Here is a 26,816-nt window from a genome sequence, read left to right on the forward strand (position 1 = left end):
TTGTTAAAACATCCGTACAGGTTCTATAAATCGCAATATCTTCCAGGTTGTCGCTCTAGTTCTTACTCTTTTAGCTTCCGTGATGTTGCACACCTCCTCGCCGCAGCAAGGACTTCTGCCAAACTCCCCTGCGTTCCCTGTTGTTTCATATCCTCTTAAAACATCGCATCATGGATTATTTAATTCTTCTTGCCTATTTGCTCTTTTTATGCACACCGAACGAGCTAGCTAATCGACTTAGGTACCCTCTTCGCTTCGTCTACAGTTGAGCAGTAGCTAATAAACTAAGGCTCCATTCCATCCTTTCTTTCTTGACTTCCTTTGGCATCTCTATAATTGACTCTTTCTATACATGGATATATCATGCCATTCTACTTCGGCAAGACCGACAACTCCGACCAGGGTCATAATCTGGAAGGGATCGAGTTTGACAAGGATGGCGATCTTTATCCCAGGATCGGCCGCACTCCATCTGTACAGATGCTAGCTTGCACAGAAGCTCTATATCAATCCTCTACGTTCTTTGCGGCACAAACTCTTAATCTCATCTCAAGACACCGTCGTGTCCAATGTCGTAGTTGGGCATGGAGGCAATGTCGAGACAATGAAATAGCCGCCAACATCTTAACAGCTTGAGTCAGCCCCTTTAAGGACACCAGAGGATATGAATTATGAATTGATGGTCAAAATTATAAGCAAACATGCCAAGAAGAATATCTTGTACCCCAATGGCAGTTTCACAGACATCCCCAAGTGCGTTTCTATTTGGGAACTGTATACTTTTATGCGAATAATATCATTAGACATCGGGAACTGCGATGGCGGTCAGTCTGACTCTGAGATGATGCACTTTCTTCAGAGATCTTCAGCCTTCAGACAATTTCGAACCGGGAGCATTAGGCAATATTGGACAAGCAAGCGGTCGGAGCCAAGGGGCTGTGGAAGAGTCCGGTTTAGAGAACGCAGCGACGGCGAGGGGTGCTGAATTTTAAGCATAGAGCATTCAAATAGCCATTTCCTTATTCCCTCCAAAGAACGAGTAACGGAGTACTCCGTATCATCAATCGAATTGATTTTAAACCAAAGTGTCGAATCACATTCGCTTTATCGTACCTCGTTTACCCCATGACCCCCCTTCCTAATTAGGCGACAAAGTCCATTCTCACTGGTCAGCGTCCTGCTACTCCGATTTGCACCAGGGCTGCCAGGTGGTCAAAAAAACGACGCACGCCAAGCGGCACGACGAAAATGTTGATAACACGATAGTGAGAAGGATCCTTGCAAGGTGTCTGGTTATTTTGTGACGGGCTTCCCTGTGCTTTATCGTTGAGTAATATTGGCGGTTACCCCCCTCCCGCGCACACACTGTTCACCATGGGTCGATGTAAACCGCGCCCTTTCTTTCACACACCAACACACAGTCCCTCTTCTCTCGTCCCCTTTCACCTCTCCCGGCTTTCTCAAGACTCAAGCTACAACCATGTCGACTCACTACTCTGAAAGAGACATCTTCCCCCTCGCTGGCGGCTGCGCCTGTGGCCTCATCCGCTACCGTTTCAACCTTCCCCCCATCATCGTCCACGCCTGCTACTGCACCGGTTGTCAGCGTCAGACCGGCACCGTCCTCGCTCTCAACGCCGTCATTGAATCCTCTGCCATTGAGATTCTTCCCTCGGCGTCTCCCACCGTCGCCGGCTCGCCTGCCAAACCGGAACCCGCACAGGCTGGTGTCGCCCCCGCGTTCGCACGCATCACCGCCGCCGAGGACCCGACGCGAGAGCCCAGGCCGTCCGCTGACACCGTAGCCGTGTGTCTGCCGAGTGAGTCTGGCCTGGGCCAGACCATCGTGAGCTGTCCGACATGCCACACTGGGCTATGGACTCACTACGCCGACGCTGGCCGACACCTCTATTATGTCCGCGTCGGTACGCTGGATCAACCGTGGCAGATTGAGCCCGACGTGCACATTTACACGCGCAGCCGTCAGTCCTGGATGGCTGCCAACGACGGCAAGCCATCGTTTGAAGAGTACTATCCCGACCGTCGGCCGCTGCTCAGGGAGGATGCTCTCAAGAGGTTCGAGGCGGTAGGTCCGAAGGCCCAGGAGATGTGGGCTGAGCTGAAGCCTGCTCTTGGGGGGAATTGAAAACGTCATGAAGCAGAGGAAGAGGTGAAGCGATGTCCAAGAACTTGGTTCATGCTTTGGATTAGTATCCTGCTCAACTCATATAGACAAGATAGCCTGTCATTACCACCATGTCATTAACCAGCTACTCCAAGAAAGTCAGAAGAAAATCCTTCTGTATTCGACCACTCCCACCACGTCCCCATCCAATCTAATAGTATATACATAAGAGGTGACCCTCAACTAACCAAGCACTCCAGACCGGAGACCGCGTTGGCCATGACATTGCCAGTATCCCTCCATACCGTCCTAGTGTTCGCCCACCCCCTCCGCCGAATGAAGAAATGACCAAGTCCAAAATGACCCTTGACGGCTTGGTATATAAAGGAATGAAAATAAGCAAATAAAAACAGGCCAGTTATTGCTCTCCAACGCCAAAACTTTGCAATCAGATCAAAACCAAATAGTGTTGAAAATCTCCAACACATGAGCAAATCAAATCACTCCGAGTGATTCGTAAAAGCGTGGCATATTCCATGTCTGTCTAAAGCCCCGAGTCTGGTGGCATTGATGCGAAGAAAAAAGACCATGAAAGATTACCCAGCCATGGCATGTTATCCTGATGTTTGTTTGTTTGTTTGTGTAAGAGAAAATGCTTCCAACCCCACCGTTGATGCATGGGTATATGAGGCAAAGAAAGAGTCGTGCAGGCGATATTATGATGCAAGTATGAGCAGCTCAGCAACTAATTGCTCTTTGTGGGCTTCTAGCCACCGATTTTGCGGAAGCCTTCGACCGACAGGAGGGGAATTTCCACGTCGCAAAGATCTTCGATGCCCTCGTCACGACGGCGCTCGACAAAGTTGTTGCATTCAAAGATAACCTGAGCCCACTCGGCGAGGGATCGTCCAGAATAGACCATGTTCTTTGTGTAGAAGCCGGTGGGCTTCGCGGGGTCTACGACGCCATCGCCGAATGAGCTCATATTCTTCTTGGGCTCCTCCGAGGTTGATGACGGGGCAGGGCTAGGGCTTCCCTTGATACCCGTCCCGGTAGGCGATCCATTGCCCAATTCTGAGAAGGAGAGCTCCGTCTTCCAGCTTGGCGAATGGTTGAGGCTCAGGGAGAGCCGCCTTGGTGACTCATCCACAGGAGAGGTGAGCGGGCTCGCATTCTTTGCGCTGTTGATTAACCCCTGCTGCGGGCTGCCCGAGTACTTTCGTGTCGGGGCCGAGATTCCAGTGTTGCCAACTCCCAATGGGCCGCTGATGCGCATTTGCGCAGGGCCAGGAAGTCGGGGTCGGGTCAGGAAACGCTCTCGGAGAGGCGCTTGCTGGTGCTGCCATGCCAGGATAAACTTGAAGACATACTTTTGCTCCTCGTAGATCGGCTGCGAATACAAGGAATCGTCTTCGGACACACGGTTCTTGTTGCCGTTTGTCTTGATGGCCGGCGCGCTGCCCAGAGAGGTTCGCGCCTCAGCCGTCTCACGGCGAACAGTCTGGAATTCGTCATCCCATCCAGCACCTGCCCCCGCGTTACCACCGGTGCCCCCCAGAGATAGGACCTTGCCCAGCAGCGACCATCGTTTCTTGTTGTCGTTCTTGGCACTGATATCGGTTGGCAAGGGGGCGGCAGCGGCCGTGTCATTGTTGGGAAGCTTGGAGAATGAGTCAAATCCTCCCATGAAAAGTCCAGTCTGAGGAGGGTTGAGCTCCTGTCGGATAATCATGAAACGCTTTCCTGGCGCTGGAAGCACGGGAGCAGTCGAAGGCGGCATTCTTTGTTCTTGTTCCGCGGTGTGCTTAAGGTAGAGATAATGTGACCACGTCGTCTGAAGTCTTTCGGCCACGAGCACAAAGATTTGGCCATCTACCTCGTCCAGCGATCCTGCGTCTCGGCACATTCGCCAACACAGCAAACGCTGGTAGTATGCCCGGACCATGGGGCACCAGTGGTTGAAGTACTCATTAAAGGTCTCTTCGGTGAGAAGCCAGTCCTTGCAGACGGTCAATTTGCGTATCGGATCCTTGGAGATGGCGTCCCAAATGGAAAAGACAAAGGCCATCATTCGAACTTCTGACATGGTGTTGAAGGAGCTCATGATCTTCTTACAAACGTCGAACCAGAAAGTCCAATCGACGTAGCTCGTAGAGCAATCTGGGTCCTCAAACTCGCTGTAGAGTACCAGAACCTCCTCCAGGAAGTCGCACAGAGTGAAGCACGCATTGTGGTTGAACTTGGATGTCCTCCGCGTCGCTGCCTTCATCATAGTAGCAAAGGCTTCCGCGAATGTATGTCGAGCACCCGCAAGCTCAAGAGACTCGTCTGAGAGGAAATCTTTCAGCAGCATGATTAGTCGGTTCTCTGACATGCCCTTCATGACGTTGCTTGTAGGTAGTGGCATGGTCATCGAAGCATCGGCGCCGGGCATTGAATCCATCGCGTTATAACCAACATCCATTGGAGTCTGCCGGTGAATTGTTGTGTCCAGGACAAAGAGCAGCTGAGCGTGGACCAGAGCAAACGCAGGAGATCTCGCCTTCTCGAGCAGGGGTAAACCCGCAGGCATAAACTGCTCGGAAAGAATATGGAAGTATTTGCAGAAAATGAAGAAGACGTCCGTGTCGCGGCCCTTCCAGCGTGGCACCCAGGGACCCGTCCAGGGGATCCGAGACACGAGCATGGGCAGCTTGGGAACCTTTTTGAGGCTATCCCACACTCCCTTGGGTGAGGTCCAGCCAAACATGCCCAGGCTGGGCGGGAACAAGGCCACAATGTCTTCGCTCTCCCCCTGGTTTTTGCGCGGGAGCCCAATCTCATCGGCGACTCGTCGAATGAGTTCAGGGGAGAGGCCCCAGAGTCGAATCAGGATGTCCGCGATGCCGGGTGCGAAGAAAAAGGCGTATGCGCAAGCCTTTCCAGCGAAATTGATGAGGCTTATAGGGGCGTGGCGGAGCGACAGCTTCTCGACAACGAACGACATCTGCTTGACCAGGTTGGAGACGAACATGGTTCTGACATTGTGCTCGGAGGACTCCTCGAGGAAGGCGGCCTGGCTGGAGGTCACGGACGAGTTTGACGAAGTCGTGAACGATCGCGCTCGCACCCGCTCAGCCGGAGACCGGTCGGCGAGGGGCAGGAAGTACGAGGTAGCCTGTCGCCATTCGAGACGCATCATGAGGAGCGTGGCCGCATCAAAGAGAACAGGGCGATCAACGCCGGGAACGGGTTGGGGCGCCTGTCCCTCCAGCATCTCCAGGATGGCAACCCACCACTTATCGAGAATCGTGGCTCGTCGGTCGACATCTTCGGCGAAGAGGCGCTTGGTCGATTCGTGGTTCATGGTTTTTCGAAGAAAGGGGATAAGCTGGGATTGGATCTGGGCGATTCGCTGGGCGGTGCTCTTAGCGAGGAACCCCTTAAAGTCCACATCAAGAGTTTTAAACGATGACCAGAGGACATCTCGGTTCTGGGGCGGCATCTCGATGGAGGATTCATCGGTCGAGGTGGTTGCAGTGGTGGTGGTGTCGTAGGTGGAGGATTGCGGTGTGCGGCCGTCCGTGCTAGTGGGAGGTGCAAGGCTTGTCGCAGACGAAGCACAGCTGTTGTCAGAATCTGTGTTTGTGTTGAGCTTTGCCAGGCTGGACTGCTTCTGTTTGAGCTTGCTGAAGTAGCCACTGGCCCGAGAAAGACCCTTGGGGGCGGCCTTGAGTGAATCAGTTGACTTGTTCTTCTCCGCTTGGTCAACCGTCAAGCCAGGGCGCTTGCGGGTCTTGGTCAGCTTAATCGAGGTTGAGCTCTCAGCTCGGCTACGCCCTGACGATTTTTCTTTAGGGGAGTCGACCTTGTCCATAGGCGAAGGGGAGCGAGAGGATCGCCATGATCGTTTTGCAAAGCCTGCAAACGAGTCTGACGCTGTCGAGCTCCTTTCAAGTGGCTTGAGGTCGCCCAGGGATCCACCGCCAAAACTCCTGTCGCCTGCTGATGTGGTAGGGCGAGGAGGCTCCTCAGGCTGCATGTCAGCTGCATTTTTGGAGCCGGAGAGCCATCCGCGAGACTCTATAAGCGAACTGGTCCTCTTTCGGGCGTGCTTGGTGTGCGGCGTCTCATCAGGCACCTCTTCGGTTCGAACGATCGGGGGGAACGACTCGGGCGCAACCTTGCCGGCTTTTTCGCCCGTCAGGAAGACGGAGGTGTCGAGCTTGAAGTCGACATCGAACGAGGGGAGGTCGAATGTTGGCAGGCTCGGTAGAGACGGGAGGGAGGTGACACTCTGGCGCTGGGGATTGTTGAGGGCCAGGCTCGGGGCAGGCTTCTCGAGGGTTGAAAGCGACAGCAAGTCCGGGCTGGAATGAGAACGAGAGAAGGAGGACGAGGTATCCACGGCCGGAGCCATGATCATAGTTGAGCCACCCATCTCATGACCAAACGAAGGGATCAAGGGAGCCTTCCGCGCGAGAAGCGTGGGCGGTGCTCCTCAAGCTGGAAAGACGACCGGACCGTATAACGACAGAAAGGAAGCAGGAGCAAGTAATTCGTAGGTCTTTAGTTGAACATCACTCCGACGCTTCTCTGGCCGGCAGAGGGATGAGGGTATATAGAGCAAGAGTGCAGTGGGAAAGAATTGGTATGGATGGTTTGTGAGGGGAGAAGAGGAAAAGCGATGCTCTCTCAAGGCTTCTATCGACAAAACTGCAAGGCGAGATGATGCCAGGCCAGGCTCCTCCTCGTACAGTACCTGGTCCCTTTGCTGGCTGGTGCGACCTACGTGCGAGCGAGCGAGCGACCTTGCGACCTCCACACTCAAGATCGCCACGGGCTGGCCGGGGGGCGTGCAAAAGGTGACGGGGGAGTAGAGCAGAGGTGATTGACAAGGGGCTTAGGGAGGCCGAAGTATCCGTACAGCGCGGGCGTTGTGCTAGAGAAATGAGGCTAGCCCGGAAGGGGTAGGGTGGACGTCAAAACGGGAAAACGGGCGGGAAAAAAAAAGAAAAAGAGACAGGGCGATTATTGCTGTTGTTTTTTTCCGCAGGCAATCGACCAGGGTTGCTTCGAAAGCGAATGGTTGAAAATTGTTGGATCAGATCACTTGCCTAGCAGCTGGAGCCCTGGCAGTGCTAGGCACTGCACGTCGCTGAGAGCGAGCGGAGGTGGGGCTTCAGGTGTTTGGGGTCACTGAAAGAAGGGTAAGGGTGCTGACAAAAAAGATCAAACACTAACTAAGGAGCGAGATCAAAAACTGACGACCTAGCAATCTGGCGGCGGCCCGGGAAATGAGAATCAGAAAGGACGTCACCACTAGACATTGACGGCGTCAAGTCAGACGGTCCGTCCAGGGCTCTCCCGCCATTGTCCTTCTTCGGGAAATAGCCTAGAAGACTGAATCACAGCGAGAAACAGACATTGGATCTCGATGGCCACGGCCGTGTGCAACAAGAGCTTACATGAAAATCCAAGGTGTTCCCGCCAACTCGGATCTACTACAACAGAGACAGACAGCAATCAAGGCACAAATCAATAGCAACTAGCGCACCATCTCATTCTACAGAATCACCATTCGTCCATTCGCCAGTAAGCTACGGCACTCGCAAGGAACAAGGGGGTCGAAGCCTGGCGGCACGCGGAGCTGAAGTGAGCCGATGCCGTTCATGGCACACAATACAACGCAAGGCAAGGCCGGCATCGAGGTCAGCCTTGGTTGTTGGACCAGGACTAGGTATCATTGCAGCAGAACAGAGGTGAGATACATGCTCCGTACATACAATGCAACGTACGTCAACTTGACCGACAACTACTGTATCTACTAACTCGAGCCGTCGATGCAATGCAGTGAGACTGTGGTTTGACGCAGTCCATCTGTAATTGACCGGACACCCGGAGCACTCGGGACCAGAGACAGACACGAAACAAGCACGGCAGCGGGGAATATCCTCATTGTCCTATCCTGTCCTCCCTCACCAGGTGTGATCCCGACTTTTTTTTTTTGTGTGCCAGGTTGAGTTTTTCTGTCCAACATTGATACCACGCTGGAGACTGTAGTCACCTCGTAACTCCTCTTCTGTCGTCTTATTCACAACTTTTTTTCGTCTGCCCCAGAAGATCCAATGGAGGCGCTCGGTGGCGGCGGAGGAGGCGCACAAGAAGGGGGGAGGAAAATGTGACTTTTTTTCTAAGCGGGTCATTCATTGACAACCGTCGAAACGTTGTCTCGGGCTGGAGAAGCAACGAAAGCCAGCCTCTGCCGTCCGCCTCCGCGATGGATATCAAGCTTAGGCAGATGATGATAGACCGCCTTTCTTATCTCCCTCCCTCTCCTTTTAACTCGGTGAATTGCTGGATACACGTGCCCTGCATGTCCAATTCCTCCTCTCCCGTTCCCAATTCCTTCGTCAGCCCGTTCCCCGTGAGGATTGATGTCTTGGAAGCGAGATCGACGATTTTGCGCCATTCCAACCCCCCTTACCCGCTAGTGTCGAAAGGTGCTGCCGCCAGCTTGGCCGATGGAGATCGTCAATTAATCCCTTGCCGGGCTGGAGTGTTGTGGGTACAATACTGCAGTGTGGTCCGCGGTCATGGTTCCTGGGTGTGTTTGTGGCCACGACACGACACCGCGACTTTTTGTTTTTTCTGTTTATTAGTTAGCAACTCGAAAAGCATCTCACTCGTTCTGCAGATAGAGCAAGGGGCTGGCAATCATCTGCAGAAACAGGAGGAGTTTCTGCACACACAGGCACAAACTGCGGAGCCCGTTCCGCAGATGGAGGTCACAAGAATTGCCGGATCAGTTAACCGCCGAGTAGACAGACAGGTGAATCTCTGGAGTTGTCCGAGATTGCGGGACAGCAAAGAACCCACCCGCTCGAAAGACAACAATACAAGCACGGGGCAGCTCCCTTTTTTTTTTCTTGATATTCCATCAGTTCGCAGATGTCTCCGCGATGGGCAGATTGTGTGGCTGAGAGGAGACGTCCCCCCAAAAACAGCCTTGCCCATGTGCTGAAAGAGCCGCCGTTGAGGTCAGTTCAAAGCCAATCGCCCCGGGCCATCGTCATACCCGCCGACCGGCGGCGGCCGCATACTCAAGGCCTTCACTTCAGCTGCCAATCGCCAACCGTCATCTTCTGTTTACGGTTCCTGTTTCATTCGCGAGGCTCCCGCAGTGATTGACAGGTAGGCTTCCATTCTATCAGGTCGCGTCAACAAAATGCCTCCCAGCCGCCCAAACATCAACAAAGACAGCTCAAAGGGGCAACAGAGAGGCCAAATGGGGATGACCGTCGGTCTCTCAACCTCTCGCGCTCGCTCATGCACATGCGGCTGCACCACACGCACAGCCAGCTCATTTTATTTATCGAGGCCCCCACTACACCTCACAAGTAGAGGTACAGCTACACTTGTTGATGGAGATGACGTTCGGTCGGTTTCCCTACAGAGTGTTGCCCGATCAAGCCTAGAGCCCCTGGCTCAAATGTCCGGGGCCAGCGCCCAAAGACATAAACGGCACATGCTAATTTCAGAGCTGAAGAGGAGATGGCCCCTGGTGTTGGCTTCGCTTCGTCTGCAAAGTTCATCTGGTGTCTTTTTGTCCATGGTGGTGGTACTGTACTTGTTGGCCCGCTCCTTTTCATGGTCCCTGTCATGCAATCTTCTCCGATCTCTGTCGGTGACGATGGACGTATGGAGTCGCAGCAGAGAGATAAGCCTTGTGGCTCAGGCTGCTAAACACTCTTTACCTTGATGCTGATGTGATATTCGCCGCGCCCAGTGCGACCACACGTGTTGAAGCCATTGGCCAATTATTCCGGGGGACAACGTCTGGATCTCGTCCAGAGGCGGTGCTGCGCGTCTGCGTCTCTGCCACTCCTGCGGCTGCGCCTGCGCCTACAAAGTAATTCTGTGCCTGATAGTGTCACACGGTGTCGCTGCCCCCATTCGGTCTTTGCTACATGAGCGAGCGGCATGAGCTACATACATGATGCTGTAGAACCTCGGGACGCGGCTGGGTCTCTCGCCTTGTCACCCCATCTCGAGAGTCTCTCAGCTCGCTGAAAACGTGCATTAGCTCGGCCTGCCCACGTCTGATTGGTGATGGGTTTGCCTTCGAGGCAATCAGACTCGCGAGGCAGGAATCGGCCTGATGTTGACCTCGCCAAGATGTCGCCAAACTGCTGCCATGTGGTCCCTAGCTTGATGACCTGAGGCGCTGGCGTTGGCCCCAGCCTACGGTGTTTTTCTGGCGTCCACCAGGCCTGTCCGCTGTCCTGTCGTCCCGTCCCCTGTTCGGCTGAGAGACCGATGCAGAGTTCCAGGCTAACCGGGGCCGTATGCACCGACCACGCTGTGGTCTTTCCCATGGCATCCGTGATGTGACACGGTTCTTCCACCGCCAATTCTCTCGCGCGCCAGGCGGGTCGGTGGTGTGGGCGTCTCGCCAGTTTGGTGGGCGCCAGTTGGCGTTGAATTGTCTTGACCTGAGACGCTCAATCCATGGTGGGAGCTTGGGACAGCTCCTTTGTCATGCCCACAAGATCCGTTCTAGAAGCTTGGGGGAGCCAACACTTGACCTTGAACCTCAGTGGTCATGTCGAGATTGCTTCGACGCCTCAGGGAGATGTGAGGCCATTGACAGCCCAATGGTGATGGCTGCAGGGCGTTGGCAGTTGGTCCCCTCGCATAACACATCAAAGAACCAACACAGCGGAGCGCAAACAGGCCACGCGAGGGAGAAATTTTGAAACAATAGCACCATCACCAGTCGTCGTCGTGTTCCTGCATCAGACAGCGCAGGGCGAATGTGGACTTGGACGATGAACTGTTTGGTCTCGTGGGACCCAGCTGCGTGGGAAGTACAAAGTTCAATGGTACGATGCGGATGTCGCCCTATCTTCATGCACCAGTGTCTTTCGGATTTGCAAGAGCAGAGGTGTTTGGTAATAGTAGGGCATTTTGATCTTGGCACGTTAATATTCCTTCAGCAAGGCGAGCATGGAAGAGCTCATTTGCTGTACACACATATGCCGTTGCGGTCGAGGACTGCGCTTTCACTGTCACTGTATCACCGGGTACCTACCTCTTGCCGGGACGACTCGCATTCCTAATCTTGTCCGTTGCTGAGTTTGCTCGAGGGAATACAGATCGACAAGTCGGAGTCCGGCTTCCAGGTTCGTGGACTGCGAGCGAGTCTCGTTGAACGTTGAATTGCAGAATGATGCATGCTCCAGTTTACGGGAGCCACGGTCACCGTGAGCCGCACATCCCATATTTTTGCGGTGCGCAACAGATCCCTTGAGTATCATGGATCTGAGATTGATGAGAAGTTGAAAATATTTTCGACGCGACGTTGAATCTATAAAATGGGTGCGCGTGCTTATGTAATCGTATTCTCGGGTGGGGCTCGGTCTTGGCGCAAACGGGAGTCTAAGCGCAAGGTAGGCCCTGGATAGGTAGGCACTATAACTCGAACTTGCGATTTCATCTTATATTACAGCCCAGGTATTGTCCTGGATCGTTACTATATGTGATATTGCCTCGGGATGTTCCTTGGTCTGCGCTTCTTCTGATTTCGGATTATCCTAATCCTAGTCAAGCCGTGTACGGGTAAGGCTCAAGGAAGGTTGCGACCTTCAAGGTTCGTATGTTGGCCATGTTACGCTACACCTAGATTGCCAAGAGAATACTCACCTCACCGCTCCATAGAAATCAAGAAGTGGTCGAGTTGCCTCGCATACCATCCACAAATGTCAGTCGAAGCACATTGCCTCTTAGTTGGGGTCGCAACGAGATGGATGTTCATGGCGACATTATGAACCAAAATCTCCAGCTGGTCTAGGGTACCTCGAATGGACGAAGATGACGTCACACAGGGAGCTCTCCCAATTGTCATTTCAATCTTGACAAGACCCGCGCCGTAGCACGCCGGGATTGATAAAAGGGACAGACCCGGGCAACTGGAGCCCGAAAAAGGAGTCGGACCGGACGCCGCTGACACGGGGCCTCGACCGGGAGGACACGCAGCCTGCTGTCGTCAAACAATGGGCACGAAGATGGCAGCCGGCAAATCAGCAACAGAGTCGCAGTGTCACAGCGCAAAGGGATCCATGATCCAATGGATCGTCGCGCCTTCGCACGAGCACTGTCCAAGATCGTGGTGGGCTTTAAAATTGGACGGCGTCCAGTGTGGGCTGGGTCTGTTTCACGTCCCTCTCAAGAGTTCATGAATCTCACATGTTTGATGGCATTGGAAGAAGCACGCATCGCTGTGTTATGCCCATTTCGAGTGCGAGGAACAAAACCCCAGTGACATATTTCAACGTTGAATGGTGCAGGGCTGGTCCAACGGCTGCATGTAAGAAACGTTGTCAGATTATACTGTAGATGTTGTCAGATAAGAAAGGGTCCAGGCCCAGCTAAAAGAAAAAAAGGTTGAGCGGCCGCCAACGCCAGTGCTGGAGAGATGGAGCTTGGCATCCAAGAGGTGTTTGGATGTGCTCAAGGATTGCTGCCACTTTATCCGACTGGGCCAATGGCAGGCTTGATTATTTTGCTTGGCAGCATCGTCCACCACACATTTCCCTGATCTACCCTCTTGGTACTTGGTCGCTGGGCTGCCTGACTTGCTTGTGCAGAGCTTCTCGTAGCTGAAGACGACGAGCGAGATTGCAGCTGGCGGTCACTGCTCCCTCCCTACCAAATGCCGGTACCTTTCCTCTTATTCCTCGCAGGTAGTTACCTTTCTGGTCGTAGTCTCCCGCTGACGACCTTGTGACCCCTGTATCAGCGGGACGTATTCTGGTTGCACCTGCGTCATCATCCAGTTGTGCTGTGCTTTTGTGTCGTGGTGTCTCACCCAGAGATTGGCATCTTTTTTCCATCAACATTGGCACTCGACTTTTCTTTTCTGTCGCAGACATCATCATCGATTTGTTTTGAATCCATTGCCGGTAGCTGCTAGACGTACTGAGTCTATCTGCATTGTCGCACAGTTGCCTCGACGCGTCCGCGACTCGAGTGTGGCAGTGACGTCGTTTTGGTTCCTGCACCTTTTGTTTGTCTACAGCCACTACACATTTTGCGCCCACAGCAAAAAACCGAGGAGGCCTCCCCTCTTGGTCGCCCAAAAGTCGACGATACCATCCTTCGCCTCGACTCTTCAGTCCTAAACCGAAACTGATCCGAAAAGATGGCGGACAGCGGAGACAGACCTGTGACCAGCGAGTCGCAAAGGAATCCGCATGCGTCAGCCAGTCGCTGGCGTCACCAGGAATCGACTGCCTTTGCGCAACACGCCGCACAGCTCAGTGGCCAGGGGGCACCGCGAGATCCTCACCACGTTAATGGCAACACGGGCGAACTTGCAGACTTCCTCAATGACTCCCGCGCGGAACCCGAGGACGGAGATCGTGTCGTTGGAAAACACAGGCCCATCACTGCTGCCGCTGGTGACGCCAATGGCAACCTCATGGGCGATGATGTCCCCCAAAGCCATGCTGCGCAGACCACCCCAGAACAAGGGGCGCCCGATGGGAAGCTGATTGTTTGTGGTCCTCTCCTCAACTACCGCCGCATGGAACAAGGTCGATGGTATGGAAGCGTTCTTGTCGTCGTCCAGGGTGGAGGCAAGATACCTCTGCACACTCCCTCCTTGACATTGAAGCAAGCCGCGCCTTCACAAACGACCGATTTTTCAAACCCTACCGACGCCATCGGCACAGAGTCTACTAATGGGACGGCTGAGGAGTCGACGGTCGAGGGACGTTGCCTTTATTCGGATCCCCGCAACACGTTTTGGGCTTTCGACATCAACGTTCCCCTCCAAGATGCCGAAACGAGCTATGAATACGCTCTTCCCGGTCTGCGCTTCTCGACAGGATACAAGCCACAGGTGAACAGCTTCTTCGTCCCCGCTGCAAGGGAGTCTATGCGAATCATGTTTCACTCGTGCAACGGTTTCAGTGTAGGTACTGACGAGGAGGCTTGGAGCGGTCCGGCGCTGTGGAACGACGTGGTACGGAAGCATCGCGAGGCTCCCTTCCACGTCATGGTCGGCGGCGGTGATCAGATCTACAACGACGGCATCCGAGTTGACGGCCCCCTGCGCCAGTGGACCGACATCAGCAACCCTAAGAAGCGTCGAGAGTATCCTTTCCCCGAGAAGCTCCGTGCTGAATGTGACGACTACTACCTCAAGAACTACATCCGCTGGTACAACACGGAACCCTTTGCCCTAGTCAACGGCCAAATTCCCCAGATCAACATTTGGGATGACCATGACGTGAGTCTAAGCGGACTGCCCGTAATTCTACACTGCTGACCAAGTAGATCATTGATGGTTTTGGGTCATATGTTGACCACTTCATGCGATGCGATGTCTTCCGTGGAATTGGCGGAACCGCACACAAGTACTATATGCTGTTTCAGCATCATTTGCCACCTCCCGCATCGACCTACACCACTGGTATGTCTATACGGCTGCTAGATAGTTATCCATGCTGACCGCACTTAGATCATGCTGCTTTGGAGGAGGTTACCCAGGGACCAGACCCCAACCAGCTCATTGATACATATGTGGCGCCCATGAGGGAGGAGCCGCAGTACATTGTGGGCGACAAACCAGGTCCCTATGTGGCTGAACGCTCATACAACCTATACGCTCGCCTTGGTGCTCGTATTGCACTGCTAGGGATCGACGCGCGAGTCGAGGTTTGTTGCCTGCCTGCCCTTTGTTGGCAGCTTGGAGCTAATGAGTTATGTAGCGCACTCGACACCAGATCAACTATCCTGAGACGTATGAAAAGGTTTTCCAGAGGCTTCGGTCAGAGCTTGAAGCCGCCGCAAATGCGGGTGAGCCCATCAAGCATTTGATTCTGCTATTGGGTATTCCCATCGCGTATCCGGTATGCTCCTCGTCTAAGCTGGTGAAGCGGTGACTGACTGTTTATAGCGCCTGACATGGCTCGAAAACATCTTCCGAAGCCCAGTAATGGGTCCCATCAAGATGCTGAACCGACGCTTTGGTGTGGGTGGGAGCCTGTTCAACCAGTTTGATGGGAGCATCGACCTGCTGGATGATTTGGACGACCACTACACCGCGAGGACACACAAGAAGGAACGCCTCGACCTGATGGAGCGGCTTCAGAAGGTGGCTGCCGAATTCAACGCGCGTGTGACGATTCTCGGAGGTGATGTGCACCTTGCTGCTCTGGGACGATTCTACTCGAACCCGAGCCTCAAGATTCCTGCCGAGGAAGACCACCGATACATGGTCAACGTCATTTCGTCTGCCATTGTCAACAAGCCCCCGCCGACAGCAGTGGCCAACCTCCTTGCCCGGAGGAACAAGATTCACCACTTGAACCACAAGACAGACGAGACGCTGCTTGACTTGTTCAACAAGGACCCCGGCGATTCAACCAAGACAGCCAACCACAACCATTGCACGATGCCAAGCCGTAACTTTGCGACAATCACAGAGAATTCGCCAAACCGTCCAGAGAGCGATGTCAACAGCAAGACGCTCGTAAGCGATGATGGAAGTAGTGGCGAGCCGCAGGAGCACATCTTTGTGGGCAATGACGGCCACAAGTTCCTCCACAGGGGCGAAGTCAAGGCTGGCACAAAGCACAAGGCGGCGTCCAGAGAGACTCACGGCAAAGGCAACGACGGGACGCTCGACGTGTGCATCAATGTGGAAATCAACCAGCATGACCCAGAGGGTCGAACAGACATGTATGGGCTGACAGTGCCTTTGCTCAACTACCGTCAGAGAGACGAGCCCAAGACGCCGAGAGAGTCTGGAGATCGGTCCTAGAGGACCATTGGGATCTCTTGGATCAGGGCTAAACGGAGACGGTGAGAGAACTTGAGATGATACTCGGACTTTGGCAATCAGTTTGACTGTTGAGAAGTGAGCTGTGGGCGGCCGAAGTTTTATACCCGGAAGAAGCGATTACCAGCGATACATTTGTGGATTTGTAAGTGGTTTTGGTTGTAGCTGGTGAAGGGAGAGTATAATGATATGTGGGGGATGGATATGTCTCAACAGGGACGACAAGACAGCGTGGAAGAGTTGATGAGATTACCCATAATGTACGTGGTTGTCAAGATATCGAATTGGGTACTCAGTATGGGGTATTCAACGATAAGAAGGACCCATATGTGATGGGAGCCATTGATTTCCCCAGTTGATGCCTACCTATGCAAGCCATCCACATGGGCGCACATGACCATCAAAGCCCCCACGTCGGCAAAGCGCGGCCATGTCTGAGCACGCGAGTATCAGCGATTCATGGTCAGTGAAGGGAATTGGATGCTTATCGGCATAGGATGACCGATCAAGCCGAGCAGGGAGAAAGCGGCGGGGCATCCAGTCCCGGCTCAAGAAAGATGTAATCCCTGAACCAGGCAATTCCATTGCACGTATTACTATTCAAGACTGCATCCGTACCGGTCTTGGTGAACCGTCCCTGCCCCGGTGCCGCCGGCCGGCGGGCGGCTGCGGCTCTTCGCGGGAGATGCGCCCCACCTGCCGACACCGGCGCCAAGGGGGACAGCCATTGGCCAATCAAGATCGATTCCCTGCTTGGGGGAAGCTGCGACGTCATGTGCTAGCTCGTGTCTCCCCGCCCCACGGGTGGCATTTTAGGCCGTGATAAGCCGAAAGAGCTACGAAAAAAACCCCATACTGTTTGTCTTGTCTTGCAAAAGAGAGCTCGCGTGGCGGGCGGGAATGGGGATCATGGCTGTCTGGGTGAGGAGGTTGTCTATGTTACGCGAGGCGAGGCTTGTGTCGTTCCTTTTTTAGGTAGCCAGTGACCACCTGACTGATTTATTTCTCCTCTCTTCTTTTTTCTACCTCCTCTTCTTCATCTTCAAATCGTCTTCTTTTTTCCTTTTCTTTTCTTGTGATACCCTCGAAGACAGCGAAGATCATCAAAACTCTCCCTTCCTTTCTCTCACAATCCAACAATGTCTTCCATGATCCTCAACCGGGCCGGCGCCCAGGGTCTCCGCAGCGCGGTGAGGGTCCAGCAGATGCGCACCGCCGCTACGCTGGCCACCTTCAAGACGCCCAAGGTCTTCAACGAGCCCAACCAGCACTACGTCAAGGGCAGCCAGCAACGGGAGGGTCTGACTGCTGCTATTGAGAAGCTGCAGAAGAAGCTGCCCGTCGAGGTTCCCGTTGTTGTCGGTGGCAAGGAGGTATGTCTGACCTTTCCAGTCCTTATCATGGCTCCTATCATGTTATCATGAGCTGAGCTTGATAAGAGACCCATGATATCTCGAATCATTGCTTCTAACACGAAAACTTCACAGATCAAGGTTTCTGCTCTCTCCAAGCAGCAGAACCCCGCTGACCATGCCACCACTGTCGCATCTTACCACACGGCCACCGCTGCCGATGTCTCGGCTGCCATTGACGCCGCCCTCGCAGCCAAGCCCGCCTGGGAGTCCCTCCCCTTCGCCGACCGAGCTGCCGTCTTCCTCAAGGCCGCCGACCTGATCTCCACAAAGTACCGCTACGATATCATGGCCGCCACCATGCTCGGTCAGGGCAAGAATGCCTGGCAGGCCGAGATCGACGCCGCCGCCGAGCTGGCTGACTTCCTCCGCTTCAACGTCCACTACGCCGAGCAGCTCTACAACACCCAGCCCGAGCACAACTCGCCTGGTGTCTGGAACCGCCTCGAGTACCGCGCCCTCGAGGGCTTTGTCTACGCCGTGAGCCCCTTCAACTTTACCGCCATCGCTGGTAACCTTCCCGGTGCTCCCGCTCTCCTCGGTAACGTCGTCGTCTGGAAGCCTAGCGACTTCGCCATTGCCTCCAACTGGCTCGTCTACCAGATCCTGCTCGAGGCTGGCCTCCCCAAGGATGTTATCCAGTTCGTCCCTGGCAACCCCGTCGAGGTCACCAAGGTTGTTCTCGAGCACAAGGAGTTTGCTGCCCTCCACTACACCGGTAGCACTGCCGTCTTCCGCAAGCTGTATGGCACCATTGGTGAGGGTATCGCCTCGGGCCGCTACCGCTCCTACCCCCGTGTTGTTGGTGAGACTGGCGGCAAGAACTTCCACCTGATTCACCCCTCGGCCGACATTGACAACGCTGTCAAGCAGACTGTCCGTGGTGCCTTTGAGTTCCAGGGCCAGAAGTGCAGTGCCACTTCTCGACTCTATGTGCCCAAGTCCAAGTGGGCCGAGTTCAAGGAGAAGCTGGTCGCCGAGGTCGAGCAGATCAAGATCGGAAACCCCACTGACCATGGTAACTTCATGGGACCTGTCATCCACGAGGCTTCCTTCAAGAAGCTCTCTGGAGCCATCGACGAGGCCAAGACCGACAAGGACCTCGAGCTCGTTGTCGGCGGCAAGTATGACTCCTCCAAGGGCTACTTCATTCACCCTACCATCTACGCCACCACCAACCCTGCCCACAAGTTCTTCTCGACCGAGTTCTTCGGCCCCATCCTGACCACATACATCTACGACGACGCTGCCCCCAACGCCATCGCCGACGTCTGCAAGCTCATTGAGACCACCTCCGACTACGGTCTCACCGGCGCCGTCTTCGCCGCTGACCGTGAGGCCGCTCGCTTCGCCGAGGAGCAGCTCCGCAACGCTGCCGGTAACTTCTACGTCAACTGCAAGAGCACTGGCGCTGTCGTCGGTCAGCAGCCCTTCGGCGGTTCTCGCGCCTCGGGCACCAACGACAAGGCTGGCAGCCAGAACCTCCTGACCCGCTTCGTCAATGTCCGCGCTATCAAGGAGGAGTTTACTCCTACCACCCAGGTCACTTACCCCAGCAACGAGATCTAAATGCCAGGGCGAGATGAAAGACCGAGGATAGAGCGGGTGGAAGCCGAGACTTATGACACGATATGAATGACTGGAACAGCGTGACGGAATCAACCGGACAGCATTGGGATGATAGGGCAAATTGCCCATACAAAACAAAAGGGAAAGGAATACGTACCTTGCAGCGCACTCAGATGTTCGAGCTCGCTGGGCGTTCGGCTCGGCCATCAAGTATAAGCCAGAGCAGGAGATGGAGGCCACCCAGGGATGTTGAATCGTGAGAGACAAGCCTCAATCGTGGGTCTGTGGCGAACCAGGGGCCGCTCTGATCAGAGCCGCCCCAGAACCTTTGCCCCCACGTTGGCTGGCTCGAGACGGTGATGGGTGGGATTCACCTGGGATCAGGGAAAATGACGGGATGTATGGTAGAGAGGAAGCGTCCTTGTTGAGGGTGGTTAACATCCGGCAGACACACGCACGTGCTCAACCATGTCGACAGACGAATAATAAAGCCCGATTTCTAGTTTGCAAGCCTTGTGTCCCCCGCCCCCCGGTCGATGGAAGCTCGTCCAAACCCTTGTTTCCGTTGCCGTTGTCTCCGGAGCCCTGGGCCTGTGTGTGAGCGTCTGGGGTCTGCGAGGCGGACACGTGCCCCTCTGCACTGGTTGTGTCCTTTCGCCATGATTGAAGCCTCAAGTGTGTGCCATTGCCCCTTTGGGCGCCATGATCTGCTCGTGCCAGAGTCCTCTCAATGGCTGGTGGAGTTGTTCTGGGATGGGTGGAGATTCTAGAGATGGTGGAGGTGGAGAGACCCCAAGCTGAGGGACCGTGTGTCATGAAGATTGGAGAGATTGGAGATCCTGACCACGCTCTGTTCGTCCTCTGGCTCACGTTCTGGTTCGAAAGGAGTGAGAGAGATGGTTGGATGAGTCGACGTCTTGGTCTGTGCGATGCTTATCTCGTAGGTTACTCGCCTTGTGTCTTTGTCCTGCCGAGTCCGCAGGCAAGATATCTTGTCTCTTGTCGTGGAATTATGCTTAGTCGCCTCGGTGGACTCGACTTACACCATCGCCATCTTCATCATAAGCAGCCATCTCAACCACACACAAGAGTCGAATGGTGCCAATGCTGCACGATGCCAACCCTCGTGCCCTCCTGTACACTCCCCAGGCGACTGGCCTTCGTTCCCCATCAAAGAAGGACGCCAATCCAAGCTTTTTCTCTTGCTTCTGAGACCAGACCCCTGCCCACCAAAAAGCCCACCGACGACCACATGGGCGAATACCCCACGCTGATTCGTCCGTCGCCGGAGAGAGCACGCGACCATTTCCTCGATGATGCTTGGTCCATGAAATCGCATCCCTTCAACCTGGGTCGGTCTGGGTCAAGCTGGGCCGCTCTGGGAAGACGGCCTGCAGCTCGCCGCGCTGGATTGGAGGGAAGAAGCGGGTTCATGGGTTGAAACTCTTTTGCCTTTGGGACCTGGGGAGGCGTGGTTGCGTGTGTGTGTGCATGTGTACGGTACCGGGTCCGTAGCTGCATCCGCTGGAGGATATGTTGCAGTCAGTGTGCCGTGCTGGTTGGTTCTTGGCCAGCGTTCTCGGTGTCCGATTTAATATCTCTTCCCCGTATCTTCTTATCCTCCGCCGCTGAGACTGAAACTAGACCGTCGTTAATCGAAGACGGCCGGCCTCGAGCTTGTTGATTACTCGCTCGTGCTCGTGCTTGTGCTTGCGACGACGACACCGACGCACCCTGTCCGCCGACGATCGACGAACCCAACCCTCTCCTCCACTCCATTTGGCGGCCGCATTTTCTTTTCTTTTCTCTTTTTGTATCTGATATCCAAGGCAAAGGGTTTGGCCCCGAACTGGACCTCGTCGCAGTGGTGTTGGTTCTCTCCATTCGCTCGTTTCGCAGTCTCAACCTACCACCATTCCCAACAGAGCAGCAGCGCTTTTCCACGAAAGGCCTCACTCTCCTATAGCCATAGAGCCGTCGCCCACATACCCTCCGGGCAGCTGTTTCTCACAAGACCTCCTTGTCTGAGCCAAAGGGCTCAAGTTCTTCCAACACCAAGACCGGCGAGGCAAACTCTCAGATCACAATCACCACCAAGATGCCTCGACCGGGCCTCCCACTCACACCAGGTTCTTCATCCGACATCAAGGCCAAGGACGGCACTCAACAACTCGCCTCCTTCCAGCTCTCCTTCGAGCTGCCGCCCCCAGCTATCCATGATGCGTCTCGCATCTCCCCCACAGCCTCATCATCTCGGGTCTCACCCACCGATACCAAGTCACACCCGCTAGTCACCACCTCCCCCGGGGCAACATTTCCCATGCAGCCAGCCGAGACCGTAAAGGCGCGCCGCCGCTCTTCCGCTGCCAAGGAAGCAAAGGAGAGCTCATTCGCCCTACCACCTCCCCCAACACGATCCCGGAAAATCATCCAGATGAAACCTCGAGCGCAGGACACCGGTGGTGACAATGGTGCTGGTAAGGAGAAATCAAAGACGGGAGGCAAGGGTTCGGCAGGGACCAAGAACACAGCAGCGACCAACTCAAAAACAACTGGTTCAACAGCTGGAGATGTCGCGGCAGACGAGAAGGGTAAGAAGAAGCAACCCAGTGCCACGAGCGCGGCAGGACGAAAAATCGCGAGAAAGACGGCCCATAGTTTGATCGAGCGTCGAAGGCGAAGCAAGATGAACGAAGAGTTTGCAGTGCTCAAGAATATGATCCCTGCCTGCACTGGAGATATGCACAAGCTCTCCATTCTACAGGTTCGTCCACCTTGCACGCCCATATTGATAATAGAGTGACTGACAGGGGTCTTGCAAACACAGGCGTCGATCGAGTATATCCGGTACCTCGAAGATTGTGTGTCCAAGTTAAAGGCACAGCAGGAGGAAGAGAGCGCCCGAACCGAATCCGGCAGGCAAACGCCCACGGCCCGAGACCGTTTGCCTTCTATCCGCGAATTCCACCCAACCTTTCGAGGTGATCCAGCCGGCTCTGTTGACGAAGACGTCGAGATGGAGGATTCGGATGTCACATCGCCTGCCATGACGGCTATGCCAGATCAGCAAACCCGTCATCCATCTATATCACCAGCCCTACCCCCCCAGGATTCTCGCCATCGACACCACTCATATTCATCCGTATCAACAGACCATCGGCGGTACAGCTTTAGCGTCTCGGCAGGGACGTCGCCTGCTTTTGGTCCGCAAGTGTTCGGGGCGCCTTCATACAGCCGCGGTGATGCTTCAGCGCCAACCTCAGCCCTGACAAGCCCAGCACTTGACCCCCAGAGCGAGCTTGACCAAGAGGCCATGGCTGCTTTGTTGATGCTGAATAAAGATCGTCGAGACTCCAAGGGGCGGGGGCTGTCAGTGCGTGATCTCCTCAGCACATGAGATGCTGACAGGAATGGACCTGGCGAGTCATGGCGTTTGGAGTCTGGTAGAGAAATGTGTCTGTCATGAAGCTTTCTCGAAACGTCAATCTGACAGGCGTCTCGTTAAGAGCTGAAAGGGCTTTCTGGAATGGGCTGATGCACCAAGCAAGCGGGTTTGGGGATGTCGCATTGACGCTCCGAAGAGACTAGGGTATGGAAAAGTTCCAGGCTCTGGAGTCTCAGCATCTCTGCCACTTGAAAGAGTTGCATTGAAAAAGAGGATGGAAGGAAGGAATGAAACGAAAAGTGATGGATGGATATCCTGGGATGAATATCAAGGGAGGAAACCCATAGAGGAGGATTTTTTGCTGTTGCCCACTTTCCCTTGGTTCGGTCGGTCCTTCTTTGACATGGAGTTGGAAAGAATGGATGTGGGGGCGTCGTTTGATCTGGGTTCCTTCCCTTTTGGTTACTTCACTAATGACCTGTTCTGTTATGTTCATACGCCGCACAAGGGAAAAGGTGTGAGTGGTTATTGAGAGGGTTCGCAGCAATTGCCATGGGTGTTTTATATTACCTATAGAGAAGGAATGAAGAACTAGGGAATAGTGCAAGGGTAGTGAGAGCTACGCCTGACGAGAACAAATCTTAAGATACGCCGTTAATTCATCGTCGCTAACAACAAGTACGATGCAGTTGAATATTAATATTCGGAGTGTGTATAATCAAACTCGAAGTATCTATTTAATGATTTGTATGTGATCAATGTTTGCCATCTTGTAGATTATGAGTTAAGCTTCACTTGATGGTTATCAAGTAACTGCTACCGGGTAAGACTAGATGGTTGATGATCTGAGTTGTGATCCTAGTCTTGAATATGTCTATATCCTCCTGAGTTTATGAGTGGAGATATGCGAGTGCAACCCCCAACCGTCGCAGGATGCGCCTTTGGTGATATCCACCCTCAACCCCCGACCTCGCTAGACAACTACCGTTTGATCGCCTCAAATCTTCAAACACCAACCTGTAACAACACCCCTGTGGTTGTGACTTTAACTCCTAGCGCTTAGAAACCCAAAGAGAACTACTCCTAATCACTCATTCACAGACGCTTCCGTCCGCCCGTCCGTTTTGTGGCTTACACGGAGGCCGGAATGCTGCCTGTGCCGTTTCAATACGTGGACTCTGTGAGCGACACGACGGTTCATCCGTTTCACAGGTATATGCCATCGTACGAGCTGATGAGTTTCTGGGACCACTCGATAGACTGTAGGCGATCTGCGCTTGAAGGCTGTCAACCTAGAGGTTCAAGATAAGGTTTACATTATGCGCATGAACGAGTATATAGACCGGCCTCAACTCCAGCATTGAGAAGAATTCATCATCACCAACTCAGTTCAAGCAGGCCTTCAACCTACACAGCCTCCTCTCCTCTCCTCCTCTCCTCTTCACGGCCTGGTGCCCAACTTTATTCTATCTCTTTTGCTTCCCATCTAATCCACTCTCTCATCCTCCATTGCCAGCAGCGCCGGCGTGGATAATCCAATCCTTGACTCGTTCTGTCTTTGTATCCCTAGCTTTCCCAGCAGCCGGCCGCGGGAAAGCGAACCAGCTCTCCGTGAACTACCTACCTACTCCGGTCCCGCACTCCCTGATCAACCCTACGGCGTCTCTGCCGGTACTTGTCTCCCCCGAGTCCTCCCGCTCAAGCCCTCCGGCTACACCGTTCAGCCGCCGCCGTACTACCCTAGCCGGACAAACAGTCTCGAGGTCAAGCCTCTTCGTCTTGTTCGTGCATCTCGCAAGCGCCGACCCCCTAAGCGACCGCCGCCGCCGAGCTATCAGGAGAGCTACTCGCACACTCTATATCAGTCCGTGACGACGCTGAGCTTTGAATCACCCGATCCACCTCCCCCCTACTTTGAGAAAATGGCCACTCAGAACATCATGCCCAAGGTCGGTACCACGGCCCTCCCATCGGGTCAGGGCGCTCCGGGCTCTAGCCCCGGTGGCAGCCCTGCCCGGTCCGCCGATAACATCCTGGCTGACCTGCGCCGGCAGCTCGACGACTCGGCTTCCGAGGTTTCCAGCGTCGACTCTCAGGGCCGCCGCCGACGCCGCCGCAACAACAAGCAGCTCGCCACCCGGGACGGCATCAAGACCGGAGCCGTGCTGCCTCGTCTCGCCGAGACCAAGCCTGTCCGCCTCCAGCTGGGGCTGAACTTGGATGTCGAGGTTGAGCTCAAGGCGCGCCTCCAGGGCGATGTGTCATTGACTCTACTGTAAGTCACCATCACAGATTGCACCCTGATGACATGTATCCTTGAGCTGACGAATGCGACCAGGCAATAGAGTAGAAAAGAGGCAGAGCGTTCGAAAGTCCACTGAGCTAAGACCCAGCTTGGCTGGAGAAGTGTGTGCAGAAGAAATCTTCTTCATGCGCCTGGGCACAATGCGTCTTCGTCAGAAATGGCTGGATCGGGAGGTGAGCCAATCGCTTACTGCGTCGTTAATGCTGGTCATTGGCGTAGCTGGGTTTGTTATCGGCTTTCTCTCATGTAAACTGCTGGACTCGAGGAGGTTCATCAGTGCCGAGTAAGCTAGGGATACCATTAATAAAAGCAATTTGGATGGGACACTGGTGCTTCATTTCGTAATTGATAAAACTACAAATATTGAGACGTGAATAATGTTACTTTTCATGCTATTTCCATTTCATTTCTATCACCGACTCAGGCCTTTAGTCGTTGGTTATTAGATATATCGTCCTGGGCATCTTTTACTAGGAAACTGCGCCGAGTTAGCTAGGGAACAATATGATTGATAGAGAAGCACTTACTTGTACCAGAGAATGGTTGGTCCAATAGTCATGAGATGCCACAAGCTGTGGGCATCAATGCAACCCAACCAAGGGGGGAAATCGAAGAGCTCCATGCTCATGGCGAATATGACCCAGGCCACCACAAAACCAGGCCAAGCCGCCCAAATACGCCTTGATTTCCTATACCTATCAACACTGAACCAAGTCCAGAGGGCATTCTGTCCAATGCCGGCGGCTACGTTGGCCGCCATGTTGTACGTGTAGTCCCAATGAATAAACTTGAGGTACGAGACGTGACATATGTAGAGGAAGACACAGACCAGCGTCCAGCATCGAAGCACCGTTCGCCTCCGGGGAGTGCGCTTGTCGAGCCTGAAAACCCGGACGGTCGTGTAGTACAGGCCGTACAACACGCTGGCGCCAGCGCCAAAGTAGTCGAGCTCCTCGGTGATCCGAAAATCGCGAGTATGGAAGATGGAGCTGAATACCCATGAGGCAACGCCGATACCCGCCAGCCACTCATAGAACGGAAGCATAGAGTACGACTTGGGTATCTGGGCCCGGACCTTTTTCCAGCCGTCCCAATGCGCCCACAGGTTGCCGAGCGAGAAGAGGACACTGAAGGGCTCCTGCATGCCAAGGAAGCGATAGAAGGGCCATTTTCCGTAGAACTGCTCGACAGAGAGACCCGAGGTCATGCGCTTGTTCGTAATTATGTGCTGGCAGGCATAATCGCATTCGCTGGCGCAAGTCCAGAGGAGTAGACGGTGGAGGACAGCTGTCGATCGCGGAAACAGACATCAGTCGAGGAAGCTCAAAAGACGGGATCGCGGGCACGTACGGATTGGAGTTTGAGGTTTATTAGGGGCGCAATTCTCAGATTTGCAGACCTACACCCACGCCATCAGTTTCTGGTGGCCAGCTTGGCAATGTGGACGAAAAGCTCACCTTGAGACAGTTCTGGAACTCTGGCAACTTGTCGCCCGTTGAAGCACCAACGGTAGCAACAAAAGCGAGAATGAGGACGGTCAGGGAAAGGACTCGTGTCCATGGCCGCCCCCTCTGAGCTGCCATTGTAGAAGCATCGACCTCTTTACGGAGGAGACGGTGGAAAGAAGAATTATGCGACACGGCATGTGAGTGAGGGAAGATTGCTTGTGTCCGGGCGTTGGTGATGTGGAAGTTACTGCACCTCCACTACGGGCCTAGGCGGGCGCGGGACACAGCAGTACCCCCATAGGGACATGATTGGCCGAGTGCTGCCAATCATCATGTCCACTGCACCAGCTCCAGGGGCTGCTTCAACTCGGGGCCGGTAGCGCCCCGAAAGGCAGTTTCCAGTTTGGCAGAAGGACGGGAATATGTGGGGAAGAACCTAACCAGCCTCCAGCACCTTGTTGGTTGCTCTGTTCTATTGGCTGGGTCTGGTGTAAGTCCTTGGCTTGTTGCATTTGACTGGCATCTCGAGGGATGGGCAGGGACAGTTAAAGCAAGGGGCAATGTTGATGGAGTTGTCAAGAATGTCTCTGAGTGACCGTTATCCAGATCAGAATTGGGTCTTGGGCATTTTAGGGAATTAGTGGCTTTGTTCTGGCACGTTTTATTGCAAACTTGATGGCTTCTGCATAGCAGTGCTCAGGAGGTGACTTGGATTGTAAGCCTCGAGTCTCCATATTCCTCGGT

At 54.2% G+C, this 26,816-nt stretch overlaps 7 protein-coding genes across 7 annotated transcripts; 5 read left to right on the forward strand and 2 right to left on the reverse strand.

Annotated features, from left to right (window-relative positions):
* Positions 1-1,480: 1,480 nt before the first annotated feature.
* On the forward strand, positions 1,481-2,146 carry LRP88_08073 (GFA family protein; the record flags this gene model as incomplete). Its single annotated transcript, XM_083244583.1, has 1 exon — positions 1,481-2,146. One exon carries the CDS (start codon positions 1,481-1,483, stop codon positions 2,144-2,146), a length of 666 nt encoding a protein of 221 aa, XP_083099077.1.
* Positions 2,147-2,891: 745 nt separating this feature from the next.
* LRP88_08074 (DUF1765 domain-containing protein) lies at positions 2,892-6,530 on the reverse strand (the record flags this gene model as incomplete). The annotated part of the gene is made up of 1 exon (XM_083244584.1): positions 2,892-6,530. One exon carries the CDS (start codon positions 6,528-6,530, stop codon positions 2,892-2,894), a length of 3,639 nt encoding a protein of 1,212 aa, XP_083099078.1.
* A 6,777-nt stretch (positions 6,531-13,307) lies between these two features.
* On the forward strand, positions 13,308-15,935 carry LRP88_08075 (uncharacterized protein; the record flags this gene model as incomplete). Its single annotated transcript, XM_083244585.1, has 5 exons — positions 13,308-14,399; positions 14,447-14,582; positions 14,631-14,827; positions 14,881-15,021; positions 15,069-15,935. The coding sequence occupies 5 exons, from the start codon at positions 13,308-13,310 to the stop codon at positions 15,933-15,935; spliced, it is 2,433 nt and encodes an 810-aa protein (XP_083099079.1).
* Positions 15,936-17,092: 1,157 nt separating this feature from the next.
* LRP88_08076 (uncharacterized protein) lies at positions 17,093-18,934 on the forward strand (the record flags this gene model as incomplete). Its single annotated transcript, XM_083244586.1, has 2 exons — positions 17,093-17,326; positions 17,441-18,934. 2 exons carry the CDS (start codon positions 17,093-17,095, stop codon positions 18,932-18,934), a joined length of 1,728 nt encoding a protein of 575 aa, XP_083099080.1.
* Positions 18,935-21,032: 2,098 nt separating this feature from the next.
* On the forward strand, positions 21,033-22,331 carry LRP88_08077 (basic helix-loop-helix domain-containing protein; the record flags this gene model as incomplete). Its single annotated transcript, XM_083244587.1, has 2 exons — positions 21,033-21,698; positions 21,762-22,331. 2 exons carry the CDS (start codon positions 21,033-21,035, stop codon positions 22,329-22,331), a joined length of 1,236 nt encoding a protein of 411 aa, XP_083099081.1.
* A 1,135-nt stretch (positions 22,332-23,466) lies between these two features.
* Positions 23,467-24,664, forward strand: LRP88_08078 (uncharacterized protein; the record flags this gene model as incomplete). Its single annotated transcript, XM_083244588.1, has 3 exons — positions 23,467-23,522; positions 23,836-24,594; positions 24,658-24,664. 3 exons carry the CDS (start codon positions 23,467-23,469, stop codon positions 24,662-24,664), a joined length of 822 nt encoding a protein of 273 aa, XP_083099082.1.
* Positions 24,665-25,147: 483 nt separating this feature from the next.
* On the reverse strand, positions 25,148-26,207 carry LRP88_08079 (Per1-like-domain-containing protein; the record flags this gene model as incomplete). The annotated part of the gene is made up of 3 exons (XM_083244589.1): positions 25,148-25,911; positions 25,975-26,023; positions 26,082-26,207. The coding sequence occupies 3 exons, from the start codon at positions 26,205-26,207 to the stop codon at positions 25,148-25,150; spliced, it is 939 nt and encodes a 312-aa protein (XP_083099083.1).
* Between the last annotated feature and the right edge of the window lie 609 nt (positions 26,208-26,816).

The sequence above is a fragment of the Fusarium phalaenopsidis genome (genome assembly GCF_050370095.1).
Source record: "Fusarium phalaenopsidis strain FUZ10S chromosome Unknown contig_32302, whole genome shotgun sequence".
Classification (NCBI taxonomy): Eukaryota; Fungi; Ascomycota; class Sordariomycetes; order Hypocreales; family Nectriaceae; genus Fusarium; species Fusarium phalaenopsidis.